Below are 18,628 nucleotides of genomic sequence, written 5' to 3'. Positions count from 1 at the left end.
GGTTCATGCAAAGGGCTTTAATTCGCTTGACAAATGAACTTTCACATCTATCCCATGGTGTTATGAGAACATTAAACAGCACGATGATGCAAAAGCTGCCTATAGTTAAACATTTTTCAATGTGCTTTCCAGGCCAGTTATGAAGTTGTGTGAGTGCATACAAGCCTGAAGTCCAAACAAGAAGTCATGAAGTGATTTATCTTGTCCCCGTTTTGCTTTTCTTCTTAGTTGTTGGGATCTTATTTACTTTAGTGTGTGCGGTATTCTATGCTAGAATAAATTCTTCAATCAAGTTAACCAGTAGTCAGTATTTGGTGGCATAGTGGCTCGTGCTGTTGCCTCACAGCAAGAAGGTTCTGGGTTCGATTGCTTCTCCAGGTTCCCTCCAGGTTCTCCAGCTTCCTCCCACCTTCACTTAGATTTATTGGTTAAAACCTTTGGTGTAATTAAAACCCGAGAGATCTAGAAGGTGTTTATGTTAAAAGCAAATCAGATAATTAAGAGATTTAAAAACCATTAAAAGGATCTTAAAATCGATTTTGAAGCGTACAGGTAACCAGTGCAGAGACTTTAAAATTTGTGTAATGTGAGCTCTCTTTCTGGTCCTTGTCAGAACTCGTGCAGCTGAGTTTTGGAGATGTTGTAATGGAGTAGCGCTTTTTTTGGAGAGACCAGAAAGAAGAGTGTTGCAGTAATCAATTCTACAAGTAATAAAAGCATGCATTCGTGTCTGTGTTGGTTCGAGATAAAAACGGCCTTACCTTGGCAATGTTCTTTAGATAATAAAATCCACTCTTAACCATACTTTTGATACGAGCATTAGAATCTAGAATAACACCAGGGTTTTTTTACCTGCTCAGATGTCTTAAAAGCCAGGGCTTTGAGTTTTAAATTAAGTTTTTTCTCTGTGTGCTTCAGGACCGATGACAAGTACTTCTGTTTTGTCCTGGTTGAGCTGTAAGAAGTTACCCGCCATCCATAACTTAATATCTAAAATGCATCTTAAAATAGCATCTGTTGGCCCAGTGTCATCAGGGGACACAGCTATGTAAAGCTGTGTGTCATCAGCATAACTATAAAAATTAATACCATGCCTCCTGATGACATCTAGACGTTTAACCAGTGTATACAGCATACTTTGTTTTCCATGGAAATCTACCATGGTTGTGAGAACAATGTGACACATCAGATATACTGTTTTCTTCTACTTTGTTCAAAGAAGACATCCCAACAGTGTGACGTTACAACATCCTCAGTTACAGATGATCAACAAGGACTTTCCAAATAGAATCACATGAGGAACTGAGTTCTGTCAAATGTTTTAGTGGTAAAGCACACAAGTTCCCCCATTCCACTCCTTAATCACAATAAATAATAATTACATCCCTTTTACAAATAATCAAGGAAATTTTTCAGCGTATTGACAGAAACAGTGTTTTGTGGAATCATTGAGTTACAATTATTTGGTGGATCATAAATCAGCACTTTTGTCAAAGGCATTCAAGGAGCCTTAGTCAATTCATCAATGATTAATGTAAATACAATCCTATTGAAGGAGAGACAAAAGAATATAGTGCAAACACCACTTTCTGGAAACACTGCAAAATGCTCTGTCACAAACTTGACCTCTATGCAGACAGCTGGTGTGCATCATGAGTTAAATCTTAATCACTATAAATGTTTAAATACAACAACAAATAAAAACTGCTAGTAAGAAGTTTGCACTTCTACTGAGAATGAAACCAGTAGGAGTTCATTCTGGCAAATCAGCAGGTCTTTTCTTGTCATGTGACAAATTCTTCTGAGAGGAGGTTCAAAGGGTTCCAGAGCCCCTGGACACAAACATGTTCATTTTAAGTGAAATGCAACTTCCGTTTTCCCCAGGGGATGAGTCTTTTCGAAGTGAAGATGTGTGTGATGATGCTGAGCACCATCAGGAAGATCGTCATCGACATGACTATGACGTAATGGCTGATGCTGCAGGAGACAAAGTGACAGGTTAAACATTTCCTTGCGTAATTGTGGGCAGATAAGAAAAGGAGGCGTAGGAGAGTGGGAGGGTGTTCATGAAAGTAACATTATTAATCAGTAATTAATTAAGATTTTTGTTTCCAAGTTGACTCACCTTGTGCCTATGTCCAGCCAGCTCCCGTAGTCCTGCACCATGAAGAAAAAGTGCTGAGGAGAGGAAGAGTGGGTTAAAAATTAATTGTGTGACATATGCATCATAGCAGGTAGGAAATAAAATACAACAGTGCATTTTTGTCCAGAGTATGAAATTAACCAGAAACGCCTTACCAGAGCCATGATGTCAGAGATGACCATGACAATGAGGAACAAACTGGAACAGAGAAATAAGACACTGAGGAAGGAGAGCCATACAAGTGATAGAATAACAGTAAATCTTTTGCCCTGTGCACATCATGACATCCCCTTTAAAACAAACTGTTAATACATCGGATAAACAGATGGATTTGGGAGGAATTACCTTCTGGATGAAAGCTGTGTTGCAACTTGGATGGTCTCAAATGTACACATTACTATAATGAATGGAATAAAAACCTGGAAGAAAAAGAAGAGTAGAGCCTTCATTTTAATTCATAAAGAATATCTATTCAAATTCAATTCAAATTCAAAAAACTGTCTCCCCAATGGGCAATGAAAGCACATAAAGCAGGATAAGTGTAAAATATACAGTGTAAACATAAATAAACATACATACAAATTAAATAACAAATATAACTACAATGCTTGTTAAATAATAATTCAAAACCAGGTTAGTTCAGAACCAAGTGAGTTAGTTAAAAACCTAGTTAGTATAGAACCTAAGTTGTTCAAAACCTAATGGGTTAGTTAGTCATTTAGTCCAGAAACTAGTTAGTTTAAAACCTAGTTAGTTATTTCAAAACCTAGTAAGTCAGATCAATTATTATTTTAAAACATAGTTTAAAAAAAATCTATTACAAATTGAAATCATACAAAAAATGGAATATATCGATGAGTGCTAAAAAGAGCAGCAAAACTGCAGATGCTCAGCTGCAAAGCATCAAAATGACACCATACATTTGAAACTGGTTAATCTCCAATCTGCAAGATTGGTCCACTCTCTTGACACTGTAACAAGCAAGTATTCAAAATAGGATACCTTCCACATCAGCAGTGCTCCCATGATGTAGGGTTTGTAGACAGTGATGAAGCAATAAACAGACGTTGGGTCAAAACTGAATGAGGGGAGAAAGAATCAGAAACCATGATTACAGACGACTGAAAGATGAACAGAGCATTCAGAAACGAGGGAAGAAAAAAAAGCAACGTCTCATGGAGTTAAAATTAGGCACAACATTTAGAAATGTGCAAATCTAAACAATGCAAATAGTGTAATATGTCTATAGTATCTACAGTAGAATTTCACAGATGTCTTATTTCATCCAGTATTTTCATGAAACCTTGACTTAAAAGCACACATCATTGGTCATTAACCCCACTAAGGCTGAACAGACACGACGACATGCAGGAGAAAGCTGTGGATACCTGTTAATGGAAGCAATGTTCCCTGTGCCAAAGAAAGCCGTTATTAGAAAGAATACCTGGAGAAATGGTTCAGTCAAGAATATCCCAGAGAATATTACACCCAAAACTAATGTTCATACAGATACATGTCAAATCTTGTAAGTGATTTCCTGTAATTTAAGGTACTGACAGAAACATTAGATGCCTGATGGGAAAATTAAACTCATGCTGGTGTAAAGAACAAAAAGATTAATTTCGCCCATAAACGCTGTGGTGATCGAGGATATGAGTTTGTATTCCATAGGTGATGTCTTCAGTCATTAATGCAATTAGCTTTTTCTAGTTTTTCCTTTTTTTACTATCATTATTAATATTATTTTATGTAGTGGGACTCTCCTGAGACAGAAAGACAGGCTCAAAATCAGCCATATTTTCACAAAGGATACAAAATAAAAAGATCTCCTGATATCATCCAACTTCAGCTGTCGGATCTGGCCGATGTCAATGTTTGCAGAGAAATCCATAGAGAGAAGCTGAAAAGAAACACACAAACAAAGGTACACCCATAATACACATGATAACGATCAGTTAGACCACATGCTAGATGTGATTTAAATTTGATGCAACCTACTGAGCAGTACATACAAAAGTCACACACTTATCTAGCTACTGATATTTTTGTCCTATGGCCTCCACCAAATGTGCACTGAACAATCAAATTTAAGTTAACGGTTGTACCTCTTGCCTGCGAGCAGCACCTTCAGCGATCAATGCCTCCTGCTCAATGTTGATCCATACAAACATTACCCAAGATAATGCAGGAGGGAACAAGGCCTCTGATCTGGAAGGGGGAACAAATTAGAGATTACATTACTTTGTAATGGAGTAGTGTTCAAACTCTATGCGAGACATTGTGTTGCATGTGTATGCCACATGTATTACCCGTTGCTGAGCAGCAGGTATGTGCTTATGAAAGACAGGAATATGCTCAGGAGTCGGTGGAAAAGACGTGTGGAGCTCAACAAAGGAAACAGCAAGGAAGATGCTGACAGAAGACAAGAGACGTGCATTTCTGATAAATGATACATTGTATTACTATTACAACTAGAAGAATAATTCTTCACCAACATTATTTATAATCTTCATCATTAATAAACAGACTGCAGGTAAACCTGATGCACGATGCTCAGTCACATCCACCTACCTAATGTGGTCCAGCTGATGATCTGATTAAGTAGAGGCAGCCCCTGATGCTTCTGCAGGCTGCTGTGTGTGATGAAGGGTATGAAAGCACACACAGCCACTTGGACCATCTGTTTGATAAGTCAGAACTTCTCTTTAGGAAATACCACCCCCCGCAACACACACACACATGTAAACACACATACACACAGGTACCTGGATGGCAAACTGGCATCTGTCACTGAGATGCAGCGGCGCTCTCTGTCGTGATGACCACAGGTAACAGGCTGAAGAAATAAGGGTCAGCAAACCGGCATAAGAACTGGACAAACAAAAAGCAGAAGTTAATAGAAGTTATTAATGTAAATAAGATTATAATATATAGCAGTCATTTAAAGATAAGGAGTTCCAGCTTCTGACTCTTCCTTTAAGCTACCGTAGATTTCAAAAGTGGATTGCGGAAATGATTTAAAATAACCGCGCTGATTTAATGTGTCATAATAAAACGTCACGTCTTCTATAATTTCAGATTCATTGCTGCAAGTTTTAGAAAATATCTCACGATGATGTCAACAGGTTCATCTCAGTTTGGTCTTGAAAACTGCCAGTCTACAAGTTTTTTTTTTCTTTAGAGTGGGGGAATTTCAATCGATCATGAATCTGGAAATGCTGCTTCAGCATTTTTAGAAGTTTTATAATGGTTGCAATTACACTAATTTAAAATTAAACAAAGCATTTCATTTTAATTTTGTGTTAATTCCCCCCATTTTTTAATATACTTAATACAGTAATGTTTCCTCTAACCATGCCACCCTTTTAAGCTTTCAAAACCGCGTTCAGCATTGAGTGATGATCTTTAAGCGTTCCTTTGTAGGGAGAAAAAAAATGTTTTTCTCGTACTGACTGACTTAAATGTGGTTAACTTTCTGATGCATGTAAATAGGGGAAGTACTCACACAAGATGTGTATTAGGCGCTCTGCCCACAACAGGCATCAAGGGGAAAATGGCCAAAAACAGACATCCCACAAACCAGCCTAATGAACGGAACTAAACAGAGACAGATACAATGTCTTAGATACTGAGTGGTGTGATGATTCAAAGGTAGCTGTTCACCTGAAATGCGGTGTTAAAAAAAACTGTTATTAAAGTTGTTCAAGTTAGTTTTATATACAAAATATCATTATTTAATTGATATGTATGCAGAATTTTTTCTAGTCACGTCCTTTGTTTTATTGCTGTAATACAAGAAAGGTTAAATTCATTAAATACAGTGAAATTTATGAAGCATACCTTATGTAATACAGTACACCAAAACCCCAACACTAATTCTATCCATAATCTTAACATTGATGTCCTGGAGTGACTGTGAGGACATCGATGCTGAGATTATGGGTAGAGAGGACGGATGGTTTGAGAAAGGAGTAAAAGAACCCATCCATGTAAAAATAGAGAAACCATCTCTGAACCCAGGGGGGAGGGGGTCTGTCACATTCACCTATTTACAGTCAGGTCCTTTCAAAACTCCCCAAAAGAACAACTCATCAGATTGATAAATGTGATGTGGTTCATCCTAGCATATGAGGGCTTAGTGACGTCTTTGAAATTTGTAATTGGACGACCACCACTGACACTCCCTGGTAGTCGCACCGGCCATGATTTGGGGCAGCCAGTTGGAATATGACTAGCACTAACCACACCTCATAGAGTTTAGAAGCTGAGGCAACACCAACCATCACCAGAAATGAAGCCTCTTGAATGAGAGGTGAGACGTCTTCCAGGAAGCCCACAGCTTTGATGACGTATTGTTTCCATAACCTTACCAGGAGTGGACAGTAACATGATGATTTTCTAAGTGTACCGTGAAAACAGGAGCTCTGATTTGAGACGATGATACCTTGGCATTGTCAAAAAGTCCAGCCAGGAACGGCCAGAGTGACAGAGCAGCCAGGCCCACTGTCAGAAAGCTACGGTGGAAAAAACTCACCACCTGGTGGCAGAGGAACACAGTTAGACCTGCACAGCACATTTCGAACAAATCTGTATGTGGCCATTTAAAAACACTTACCAGTAGCTCAATTCCACATGCCACCAGCACAAAATAGCCAAAACATTTCCAAAGAGGCAGAGAGCGAGCTGAGCGAATCAAATCTATTAGATGTCCAGACCTGTTTTTGTCCATTTACAGGGGGAGAATCATCAATGGATGCATTGCCATTTTGGAAGAATCTAATTAATGCCTCGGTGCACTGTAGTGCAGGAGGGTGGGTGTAGGAGGTGAGTTACAGTTACAGCCAATTAAAAATGTACAACAGTCATGTATTGATTCGACCTCCAGTATTTTGTTTTGACATTTGCTGACACCCTGTGGCTGTGTGCAGTGCCTGCTCCACCAATCTGAGAACAACATGAGATCTTAAAACATTCATTTGACTGGTCTGTAATGTACGTGTGCATGTGTTGATACTTGTACTCATTCTATGCATCTAAAATGCATATGTTACTCACTCTTTAAGGACAAAGTACCAAAGAGGAATAGGCAGGAGGCAGTAAACGTAGTAGGTAATTGGGCTCCTTTGGATAAGCAGAAATACCGTCATCCCCACCATCACACCAATAAACAGCTTCATCAGAGTGGGGCTCGGGATCACCACAGTCTTGGGAGCAATACCAAAAAAAAAAAAAAGGTACCAGGTTCACATTTAATTATTGGATTTAAATAATCTCCTGGAGAATAAGTTGCTATGTACTGTATATTCTAACCTTTTTGAAGACACGAGCACTTCTATCCAGGCTAGCATGAGTTTTCAGGATGACTAAGGAAACATACAAGGCCCAGCCTACAAATCCTAGAACCACGCAGCAACCAAGGAAGAACCTGTCATAGGTGTGGTAGTAACGTAGGCCCTCCAGAGCTTGGGACATAAAAGTCTGGCACAGAGAGATCTGATAGGAAGCAAAAGAGGGTGAGGCAGTTCAGCTAAAGCAAATATACTGAGGTGAAAGTCAGAAAAGACAAATCCTGAAGGAATTCAGAGTGACAAGGAAGCTGTTACAGAATGTAATAATTCCAACTCAATTTGGGTGTAAACATTTGATGTTAGCATAATAAACCTGTTCCACTGGTGCATAAATCATTAACATCATGCGTCAATAACAGTTTAATGTTATAAAATTGTAAAAGCTGACTTTCATTCACTTGTTGCAAGAGACCTTTTTCCAGATACTCACAGCCTCCTCATACTTCTCCATCAGGATCAACGTCCTGACCTTGTGAATGAATTCTGCTTGTTTTGACTCAGTCAGTGGTCTGGGAAAAAAATTTAATGATGCAAATAAGACACAAAATTAAGAAACTTAATTTAATCACAATAATGTAAAGAATGATTTGCTCATTGCTTACATTAACATGACTTGGATTTAGCATTGATCAATCAAACTGTATTAATGTTAAACATTTCAAATTGTTTGCATATAATTACAGGTGCTGTACAAGTGAAAATAATTTACAAAAACAGTAGAGAGTACAGTATAACTTTATCCCTTAAGGAGGTTCCATCAGGGAAATTAATTTCTCCATCGCACACAGCACAGTAAGCACACAAAACACAGAGAAAGCACACAGAAAGCACCAGCACATAGAAAGTAGTACAACACCAAATAGAAAGATTAATAAATAACCCATCAAGAATATACAAATAGAAAAATAATAAATAGGTATAGAAATAAAAATGATAAACAGGCCTAGTTAAGTATGGGTACAGTGAAATGTCAATAGTGTTTGCATTGTTTTTGTTGTATTGTGTATTGCTGTGAATCACATGTGTGATTTTTTTAACTTAACAAAAGAAGGAAAAGTTGAGTAAATCATAGAGTTATATAGGGTTAGTCTTTAATCTTGATTAATCTTAATTTTGTATGCACTTACTTAAATGGGATGAAGAGACAGGACAAGGTTGTATCCTTTTTCTGGGCCATTTTAATCTAAAAAAAATATATCTTTAGATCAGTCTGAAAAGAGTTGTACAATCCTAAAACAGCTTAGAACACAGATGGCATCCAAGTTGGCTTTCCAGATTTCTAAAATATTGCTGGAGACATATATTATTAATGCCAAAGTATTAGTACGTGTTGAAATGCATTCAGTTAATGATGACTGATTATTTTCAGAAACATGATCAGCCTGTCAGTTATAGCAAAGATCATCTACCTTGAACTGCTCCAGTATTTGCATGGCATTAGTGTACATGCTTTCTGCCTTGAACCGGCCGCTGTTATTCAGGTAGAGATGAGGTAACACACCCTAAACACACAAATGCATATATGATAAAGTCATGTATTGTGACATCTACAGAAAAAACTTCATAAACATGATGTACATGTGAGATACAGCACATCATTTGTAGTAAAAATAACTGATTGTCTCAGAAAATTGTGACAACTTCATTAATGCTGTGCATACTGAGAAATATTAAAGATAGAATTAAAAAAAAAGATTGAAATTTGAGTTTCTTAGTATTTGGCTTTATCTGGACTCACAACAGAATTAAGAGGGAAGGGCACCCCAATAAGAGAAGCCATGAGTGGAGTGATGTCTGCCTGTGGAGACAAGCAGCATTGGTGTTACTGACGGTGGTTTATTTTATACGTCTCTAGCTAATAATTGATGGGAGACAATGAAAAACATACCACAGGCCTCACCTGATTGACATCAACTCTACGTATGTGCTCCAAGTTCCACTCTGAAATACACAAAATTTAAAAAAAAAAAACAACCCCAAACTGTGACAATGTGTTTTCCACTTCAAATAATATACACAAATTCTGCTCTGCTGAAAAGTAACTGTAGGAAGGTTAAAACTGAATTTAAATAAAACAACACAGACTTGTAAGTAAGCAGAAATGACTTTGCATAAGTACCTTTTAGGAATCCGTCACTATATGGTTGGGGTTCAGTCACTCTGTGAGCCTTTTCAACTCCAGCTCCCCACACCACTAGAGGTGTAAGGGTTTCAGAGGGATGGCCTGCACCGTGTGAACCTTGACATAGACACATCAGACGATGGTATGATAAAAGATTTACACATTGATAAGTCAAGACCAGAAGCTCCTTTAGAAGACATGTGAAATGATACAGACACATAAAACTCTTACCCCAATCTGTCATGCCGTGATCAGCGGTAAATACATAGGCCGTTTTCCCATCATGACCAAAGAAATCGTCTACCACAGACACCAGATCAGCAATATGACTGTCAACTACACGAATATTGTCCAGGTACCGGCTGTAAAACAAGATACATACATGAACAATACAACAAAAATGAAGAGAATAAAACTTTGAAATAGTATGTTCATTTCATTTCAGGTAATTGACTGCTATCAAACTAAATATAAATGGAAATACTAAATCAAACAAATCATAATAATGTGTCATACTGTGACTTTGGTCTGTGAGCATGTCCATTTGTGTCTATGCCCATCAGATTGAAGAAGAAAATGATTTTATCCTCGAGCAGCTTGGCCTTCAGTTTGGGGTTAGAATTTGCCGTCTGTAAAAATGACTGGTAGAAATAGAAAAATAAAGATTTTTATTTATTTATTCAATGTGGCAACATGTAAATTCTCACCAAGACTACCAAAGACTACACAAATACAGCATGTAGCAGCTGGGTTGATATTTACTGTTATTATTATTGCTATTATCATTATTGTATTAACACTTTGCAATGCACAAATAGCCTAAATAAAATTCTCAAAATAAACAAGCCTTCTACCTAAAGCCCTGAAGTTGTCGCTAAAGTGGAAAGTGTAAGCTATATATGTTTTTGTAACAGTTTGTTGACTTAAAAAGACATTTAAATTCATTAGAACATCAGTCCTTATTGCTGCAGTTTCCCTAACATACAGTACTTTGAATTTAGTGATGACCCAGTTGTCCAGCCTTGAGGCATCTACGGAGGCAAAGTTCAATTCCTCTGGTCCAAATGCTTTGCCATGTATATTGTCTCCATGGGCACCTAGAGGAACCACATCACAACAAGTTGGTACTAAAATTTTTGCAATGAGGGAATAACAGAAATATCATAAAGAAAAAAAAAATGTTTCAATGCTATTATTGTTCTTCAAGAACGTAAAATCATAGTATATTTATTTTCAAAATTGTGCAGGTTTTATTTTTGATTTGCTGTCCTTGAAGTTGGATAAAGTTAGAGATTCATATTATGCAATTTGTGAGTGTGCGCACAAATACCTTTGGTAAATATGGGCACAACATCAGGGCTGCCCCAGGCCCACGTGTTTCTGCTCTCATTGAACACTGAATCAAATTCTACAGGATTCTCCTTCCACCCTAAAAACACAATAAAAGGTACCAGTATGTGCAACTGCAGTCACAAAGACACAACAGCAGTCACACACAATGCACAAACACACACCTACCTTTTGCAACAGCACTAACATCCTCATAGAAACCAGCAATGACTGCAACGTGACCAGGACGAGACTCCGTGGGCACACGTGTGTGAGACACACCCCAGGTACCCTGCTCCTCTATCACAGACCTGATGTTGGGAAACAGAAACATCAGAAGTCATGGAAAAAGATGATAATATATGTGACATATTTTTTTTTACATGTACATAGGATATTATGTACTGGACTACTTAATATACAATATACTCAAACACAGCACATCGAAGATCACTAATTTGTGTCAGTTTCCAACCTCAAAAATTGAGCCCTGGATGCACCGTTCGGTAGGGGTGCGAAGAAACTGTCTGCCCGGAGACCATCAGCCACTAGTAAGAATAGTCTGCGGGCTGGGGGTGCCAGTGATGTGGCATGGGGTGTCATGCCGTGGACAAGAGGAGACGTGAAGTAGATGTCAAATATAGACAGGAAGAAGACCACATGGACTGTCAGCCCAACTAAGAAGAAGGTGATCACATTCATTTTAAGAGTCAGGCCCGCTGAGGAATGTGCAGCGCATCTGGGGGAACAGAATCAGACAAGGACTGAATGTATTATCAGTTGAAATGACAAATAAAGTGAGGTGTATATTGACAAACACAATTATACAATCTAACTTCATATTTAAGGTCAAAGGTTCGCTGAATTAGAAAAAGAATTACAGTGTACTGGTTTGGTTTGTTATAATATAAACTGGTCAAACAAAACAAAAACCTGTCATATAAACACGGCTTTTGAGCGAGGAGGTGATGTCTCTACCGCGACATGGCTTTAGCCAATGTGAAGAAATAATAATTTTGACATTTTTTTTGGCACTTCAGTGGAAAGTTAGCATATCGTGACAACAGACTAGCTGCCAATGAGGCTTTTTTCTTCATAAACAAAATGTAAACCAATTTAAATCATCAGGCCATGAAAATCTTACCTATTAGTAACGTCAGTGGAATATGCCGGTATGAGTACGATGGTGTCTATTAGGTACTGACAATGAGAGCAAAACTATTATCGACACCCATTCAAATTATTTAGCTTCCACAACGAATAATAATTGCACAGAACTCGCCAGTCTAAAAGTCAATACGAAACATCATTACGCGAAACAGGATCTAATACGTCCTCTCAGAAAGCCATTCGTTGCTCTATTTAAAATATGCACAATAAGTCCAGGTGGTATGAGCATCCACTTCCTACAATTTTTTTCAGTGCACTTCCTTGTATCGACTTCGACGTTTAGGCTACGTACATGCGGTACAATTGAATTGTGGGTATTGTAGTTGAATTTCTTTATTTGACGGACGATCTCGGCGCTTTATACAAATACACGAGTTTAATAGGAGTCTGTAGACGATTTTTGTTTCAGAAATGCCTTTCCTATTTTAAATAAGAACAAGTGAAATACAGGTAATTGGAAAACAGAATTAAAAAAAGTCTGTATATATTAATTTTGGATTTACTTTCTTTCAAAAGACTAGACGCGATTATCTCGTTGAAAAAAGAGCACCACGTGCAAATGTCGGACTGCTGGTCCGGCTGAGTCACTTTCGCCGGGCAAAATAATTGTAGATCAATTAAAGAAAAAGAAAAAAAGAAAAAAACAACAATCTGAATATTATCTGTCCTTAGACAAATTGGAAGCTTTGCCCGTCTGCCGTCACAACATGTTCAGGGTTGCCATGGTGTAGTACCACAATGCCACAGGTAGTGTCCCGGTCGGGCGGGGGCCTTTGCTACCACTTTGATACTATTATTTTGTAGTCCGATGACTGCATCCGGTCTAAAAGAAGATTTATGTTTTAAAGTGATTTTTCTTTGCCTTATTGTATAGGATTCTTATTCCGGATAGAAAAAGGAAAACGCCTGGTTTTCGACCTTGGTTTGTTGGGAGTAATAACGAAAAAGACTCGTCTTTCATTACACTTCGGCTATCAGCTGTCAAAAGAACCCTGCCCCGTTTTCTTTATTTCCTCGCTAGTATCCAATCATTTTGTATTGCGTCACCAAAAGGGCGGATTTTAGTGTAAAGTGCTCAGATTCAACCAATCACAGCTTCACGTTATTTCCCACTTGTCAAAGCCACCTACCGAACCAGCTATCTAGTATCTATTCAGGAAGAAGCGGTTCTGATTAGCTTAGTTAGCCTTGGCTGCTAAAAACCCTTTACAGTGAAAACATGACGTCGGTCAACCCGTTCAATATCAGTGATTCTGAAGATGAGGCTGAACGGAACCCTAATGACACAGATGACACAGCGAGAAGCCCGAGTGGCGACGCGCCGGGCCCACCGACGGGCAATCCTTTCTCTCCGCCTGCGGACGCCGATGCACCGACTCTCCTCCTGACTAGCAACCGGACTAGCCCTAGCGGTGAGGGCATCTCCGTCTCGGCTGTGGTCAACTCCAGTATGGCTGGCAGTGCTGAGACGAAGGTGTCGGTGGATGTAATCGCTGCTCAGCTTTTACGGGACCAATACATTCTTACGGCCCTGGAATTTCACACGGAACTGTTAGAGGCGGGCAGAGAGCTTCCGAGGCTTAGAGATTATTTCTCTAACCCTGGCAACTTCGAGCGACAGAGTGGCACTCCCCCTGCCAAAGACCAGGCACTTGCACCTGGAGGTCCATTGAGTAAGTCTGCTCTGAGTGTCCGTCACGTAGCCAGATCCTGGCGCATAATGCATAGTTAGCCCAAAAGCTATCAAACGTTAGCCTAATTCATTGATTCTAGAAGCCGATCGATCATGACAGATCCGTTTTCTGCACCTGCTCTCCCGGACTAGGGCCCGCAGCCCACAAGCGGGTTTTGTGGGTCAGCTGTGTTTGCTGTCACACACACCAGAGCATCTGCGATGTGGGAAGAGGCTCCAACACATCATCTGATTGAGTAGGTTAGGGGAAATGCTTGGTAGCATCACAGACAGGCATGGTGATTATTGAAGTGTAACTGGCTCCTCTTGAAAATAAATAAATAAATAAAGTAAACACTTTCCTTTTTCATTTGGGGATATCTACTTCATTAGAGCTGAAAAGTTTGGACACATGAACAAATGTGAAATGTTAATGGTAAAAACAGTGACAGCCAAAGTTACAAATGGATATCGCCCATTAGTAAGAAATGGGAGTAATACAGGTATTACAAGGAACTTCAACTATGCCAAATATTTTATATTTGCATCCAAGAAAAGATGGTTGGCAAAATGTTTTCTTGCATCCCTGTTTGATTGAGGCAATTGGAGCATATCTTTTCACTGAACCATGTAAGACAACATGAAGCGCCTCAATATGAAGCAAACTGGCGCCATTCAAAGAGAGAAAAGAAGAAACCGATTTGAAAGGTATAGCATGAGTTATAAGATGGCATTTTTGGCACAAATTTAAAAAAAAAAAATTCTCTTAATGATTTAGGTTTTAATGGATGTGACTCAGCTTGCTTAGTATACTCCTCTTCAGTGATTAGGACCATCTTTAAAAGAATTGTTATTTAAGATCCAGGAGAGATGGACAAATGGATGTTTGCGTTCACATTTTCTTTATCTTTTAAATAATAAGGGACATATTGTCCGGGAGAATGATTGGTTTTGGATTTTGATCCTGCACACCTTGTTCAGTGTCCTGTTTCAACATTTTTAGCGACATTCACACACAGACATTGACCCTTAACCTGACTTTTGGTAATTATGACATGTCCGTGAGATCAGATTCTGTTTGCATCTTGTCAATGAAATGTGTCACTGGTAGATGTGATTTGCCACTTGTACTCTGTCTACAAATTGCCAAAATAAATACGGATTTCAGTGTCTGCCAGAACTGGTTGAGCTGCACTATCAGAATCAATGCATAGTACATTTCAAATCTTGTTTTTAGTTAATTTCTATTATGCGAGTCTTATTTTTGGAGACTTGACCTCCTCATCAATATCTGGTTTGGAAATTAGTGTTTGGTTTTACAGATAGCTCAGGGCATTATGTCAAGACAGAAATTGTAATGATGAAATATAACTCTTAAATAGCTTAACTTTATGTGGATGACTGCACAGCATATAAATAAATAGCAGAGACAGAGAGGGGTTTGGTTTCATAACCAGGAGATTTCTGATCCTAATTTAAATACAGTAGCAATGGACAATAGCATCATGTCTCAGGAGACAGTTGAGTGCGGGTCCTTGGCAACTGCTCTTAGGCTGGCGTTAACAGATGCCAGCCAATGAGATTCACTCCAGCTCTTGCCTGTCAGCATGGAATGTTGAATTACATTAGTACACATTAGTGAATATATTGGTAGAAGGATGCTGAGTTTTGAACAGCCAGGCAGGAGGCCTAGAGGAAGACCAAAGAGGAGGTTTATGGATGTAGTAAAAGAGGACATGAAGGTGGTTGGTGTGAGAGAAGAGGATGCAAAGGACAGGGCTAAATGGAGGCAATTGATTCACTGTGGCGACCCCTGAAGGGAAAAACCAAAAGGAAAAGAAGAAGAAGAAACATTCATTTTCTATATATTAAAGACCAAGGCAGCAAACATCTGAACCGTGTCAAATGGAAAGGTCTGGTGCTTGTATATTCTTTGGGAATACAGTAATTCAAGTGATGAACCAGAAATAGCATTTGTGCAATCATTATTCATTCACAATCAGCGACATCTAGCTGTAAACTTTGGATTTCAAGTAGCATGTTTGGATTAATGAGTGTTAAAGGCAAAATCATACCTGCAACTGTTTCTCTAAGCTGCATGACACATGAAGAGAGATTATTTGCAGCATGGAAGTATGCATGAACCCGTCTCCCCCTGGTTCAGTTAGTGTTACAGCTGAATGTTCCCTGTGCTGTTTTTCCCCTTTCTCGTTGTGCTCTGGTGTTCATATCGATTTTGTACCGGTCCTCAGAGGTGCTTAAAAGCTCCTATTGTAGCATCAAAAGACAAAGGCTTCTGGAGCAGGGCCCATTTCTGCTTTTTCAAGGATTTTTAGATATGTGTGTGTGTGTGTGTGTGTGTGTGTGTGTGTGTGTGTGTGTGTGTGTGTGTGTGTGTGTGTGTGTGTGTGTGTGTGTGTGTATATTACTGTATATACACATTTGTTAATTTAGTGTCAATTTTATGATTACTTGGGAATCTTTGAAAAAAAAAATGAAAGATTTGAAAGAATAAAAAGATTTGAAGCAAATGTGGAAGTCATTTAAAATACATGCAAAGAAAATAGCCCAGAAGTGTTTTGGTTTATTTATACTTCATGTAGTCCAACTACTATCTTCTCATGATTGGTTTTAGGTTGAAGGGTTTGCAGCCAATATGAATGAACTCCATATTAACAACACACCACTTTTGAGGCACATTTAATGCTTGGAATGTAGAATTTATTTATAGAGATAGTCAGCCTTAACCGGTTTAGTTATTAGTCAGTTATTAGCAGCTTCACCCTCACGTTCACATTTTGTCATTTCTTTTCTTACTATAGGTCTCTCCATCTAACTATGTGTGGGACCAGGAGCTGTGTGTGCATTGTGTAGTCACGTTAATTTATAACTTGTACATGCATGACATTTGTTATCGTAAGTGTAGCTCAGCTACACGTATGATCAGTGTGTTTCAATATTAGAAAAGTGTCTCCAGTGTTATTCATACATATTCTGCACAAGTTTATTCAGCGTGACATTTTACTGGAGAGATTTTCATCATTTGGTTTTGTGACACAAAGGTGCATACAGGTTTGTGTATCAGCTTGTAACTCCATTGGAATTTTTGTTGCATTGATTCATCACTTTTACATTTTCTACATAGCAGTCTTGCCAAAAATCCCTCCTGTTAAAATTAGAGACTGTTGGCTGCCTACCGACCAACTATCTTTATCTATGAGCTCTTTTTTTCCTGAAGAAAGAATTCTACTTCTTGCCTTCCCTCTTCATCAGCTTTATTTTCTACATTCACAAACAAAGGAATTGTACTTTTTTCCTCTCACTGTTAACCCAGAGCAATAATTACATGAAAAATGAATATGATTAATTGAGCACACAAATAGAGGATTTTTTTTTCTTTTTAGCCGATTTACGACATAACTTTTGAATGTAAAATCTTGAGACAGTCTGCGTGTGTGTGTGTGTGCATGTGTGTGTGTGACACAACCTGCCCAGCAGGACTGTAGCGAATAGGTCACACTCTGAGGTGTCAGATCTGTGACAGTTCAGGCAGTTCACACCACAGGCTCCCAAACGAAAGGTCAGCCAGGAAGAAATACTTGTTTTTATGCAAAGGACGCAAAAGATGCCTGTGAATGCTCCAGCACATTGTAGAATACCAACACATTCACACACACACACATACACACACACACACATACACACACACATTTTTTTTTGACCAATACTTTTGACCCAGATGCCAAAGGTCATGTAATATTATAAACCAGCTTCTTCGTGGTGCGCCCCATTGAGCAACTTGAACCGGCAACTCTCAGGTCCTCAGCCCAACACTTAGTGGACTGAGCTGCTGCCGCCCCGTTTGTTTCATGACTGTACTGTAGTTTGAGTTAAATATGAACTTAAATGCCCACATCCTCCTCCGGCAATGATTCCATTTTGCATTTTGTCGCTAACACAGTCACTCCTTCTTCGCTTTGCAAGACAAAGCATGTGTCGTTCTAAAAGCTTGTCTACAAGCTATGTTTGACCTTCTGCTGTATCTGGACATCAGTGAATAAATAGACTATCTTGAACTTGTATTGCAGGAAAACTAACACCGTGGTCTAAGGTGTAAGGCTGGCGTAGCTCAGTGAAATCTGACGACAGGTGTATTTGTGTATCAGCTTTATGTGTAGGCTGACTGCACAATCACTAAAGTCAGATGTTGGTATATTGTTTAGAGCTCTTAGTATAGAAATGGGTGTTACCCTTAACGTCTTTGTGTTGGTCTTCCTCCCATTTGCACTGACTCATGATCATTGGCTTAACCTTAATGTTCTAGTTTTGTGCTTTTTGCTGAATTTATTAGTTTCCATTTTTTCTTTTGTAGAAGGGTTGCCCTTGAGACTCCTTAAGCAAAATATATGATCTATACCATACTGGGGTTCTGTTTTGTGTAGATGAACTTGTACCTGTTGCACAGTTTTTCTTTAGGATCGTTGCATCTGGAGCTGTTGGACTTTGGACTCATTTAACTAAATGGCAGCCGGGTCTCAGAAATCCAAGTCAAGTCACAAGTTTCTTGTGGTTGAAATGAGTATTCATCTGCTGCATGACATTTGGTCAAATTTTATCACTGCATAGCTATTTATGAAGAATTCAAAGCATGCACTACATCATCATCCTCATCCACACTATCAGCAATGATTTATTGTTAAGTGTATTATTACTTTCATAGGGAGATTGCTATGTAATAAACTAAAGAACACAACCTCCCCTTGAAGCTTAAGACCGTATTAAACCTCTTTAACTAGGACATTAAGCTAAAATATAGCACTGATATTCTACTAAAGGAAAAAGAA

At 38.7% G+C, this 18,628-nt stretch overlaps 2 protein-coding genes across 7 annotated transcripts in view; one reads left to right on the top strand and one right to left on the bottom strand.

Annotated features, from left to right (window-relative positions):
- Positions 1 to 1,307: 1,307 nt before the first annotated feature.
- pign (phosphatidylinositol glycan anchor biosynthesis, class N) lies at positions 1,308 to 12,387 on the bottom strand. Of its 2 annotated transcripts, XM_068304289.1 has the most exons (29): positions 12,087 to 12,387; positions 11,418 to 11,681; positions 11,132 to 11,253; positions 10,944 to 11,042; positions 10,604 to 10,710; positions 10,130 to 10,254; positions 9,845 to 9,975; positions 9,611 to 9,730; positions 9,392 to 9,432; positions 9,230 to 9,289; positions 8,901 to 8,993; positions 8,619 to 8,674; positions 7,922 to 8,000; positions 7,454 to 7,636; positions 7,199 to 7,347; positions 6,759 to 6,858; positions 6,588 to 6,680; positions 5,649 to 5,740; positions 4,909 to 5,014; positions 4,715 to 4,823; positions 4,453 to 4,555; positions 4,249 to 4,351; positions 3,957 to 4,043; positions 3,532 to 3,587; positions 3,146 to 3,221; positions 2,489 to 2,562; positions 2,299 to 2,341; positions 2,126 to 2,178; positions 1,308 to 1,977 (listed from the first exon to the last, which is right to left on the bottom strand). In XM_068304289.1, the coding sequence occupies exons 2-29, from the start codon at positions 11,642 to 11,644 to the stop codon at positions 1,854 to 1,856; spliced, it is 2,811 nt and encodes a 936-aa protein (XP_068160390.1). In that variant the 5' UTR covers positions 11,645 to 11,681; positions 12,087 to 12,387; the 3' UTR covers positions 1,308 to 1,853. The 2 variants fall into 2 exon arrangements, with proteins under 2 accessions (XP_068160390.1, XP_068160389.1); XM_068304288.1 differs by having other exon boundaries at positions 6,588 to 6,858.
- An 852-nt stretch (positions 12,388 to 13,239) lies between these two features.
- The window catches only part of relch (RAB11 binding and LisH domain, coiled-coil and HEAT repeat containing), a 28,091-nt gene continuing 22,702 nt past the window's right edge, over positions 13,240 to 18,628 (top strand). For all 5 annotated transcript variants that reach the window (XR_011033936.1, XM_068303955.1, XM_068303953.1 and 2 more), the window contains exon 1: positions 13,240 to 13,785. Coding sequence is in view for 4 of the 5 variants with exons in the window: in XM_068303955.1 (XP_068160056.1) it covers positions 13,332 to 13,785 (454 nt within the window). In the remaining variant the exon portion in view is untranslated. The remainder of the gene's footprint in view (positions 13,786 to 18,628) is intronic.

The sequence above is a fragment of the Antennarius striatus genome, chromosome 20 (assembly GCF_040054535.1).
Source record: "Antennarius striatus isolate MH-2024 chromosome 20, ASM4005453v1, whole genome shotgun sequence".
Lineage (NCBI taxonomy): Eukaryota > Metazoa > Chordata > Actinopteri > Lophiiformes > Antennariidae > Antennarius > Antennarius striatus.
Note: the sequence above shows the minus strand (reverse complement) of the source record. Positions and strands in the feature narration are given on the sequence as shown.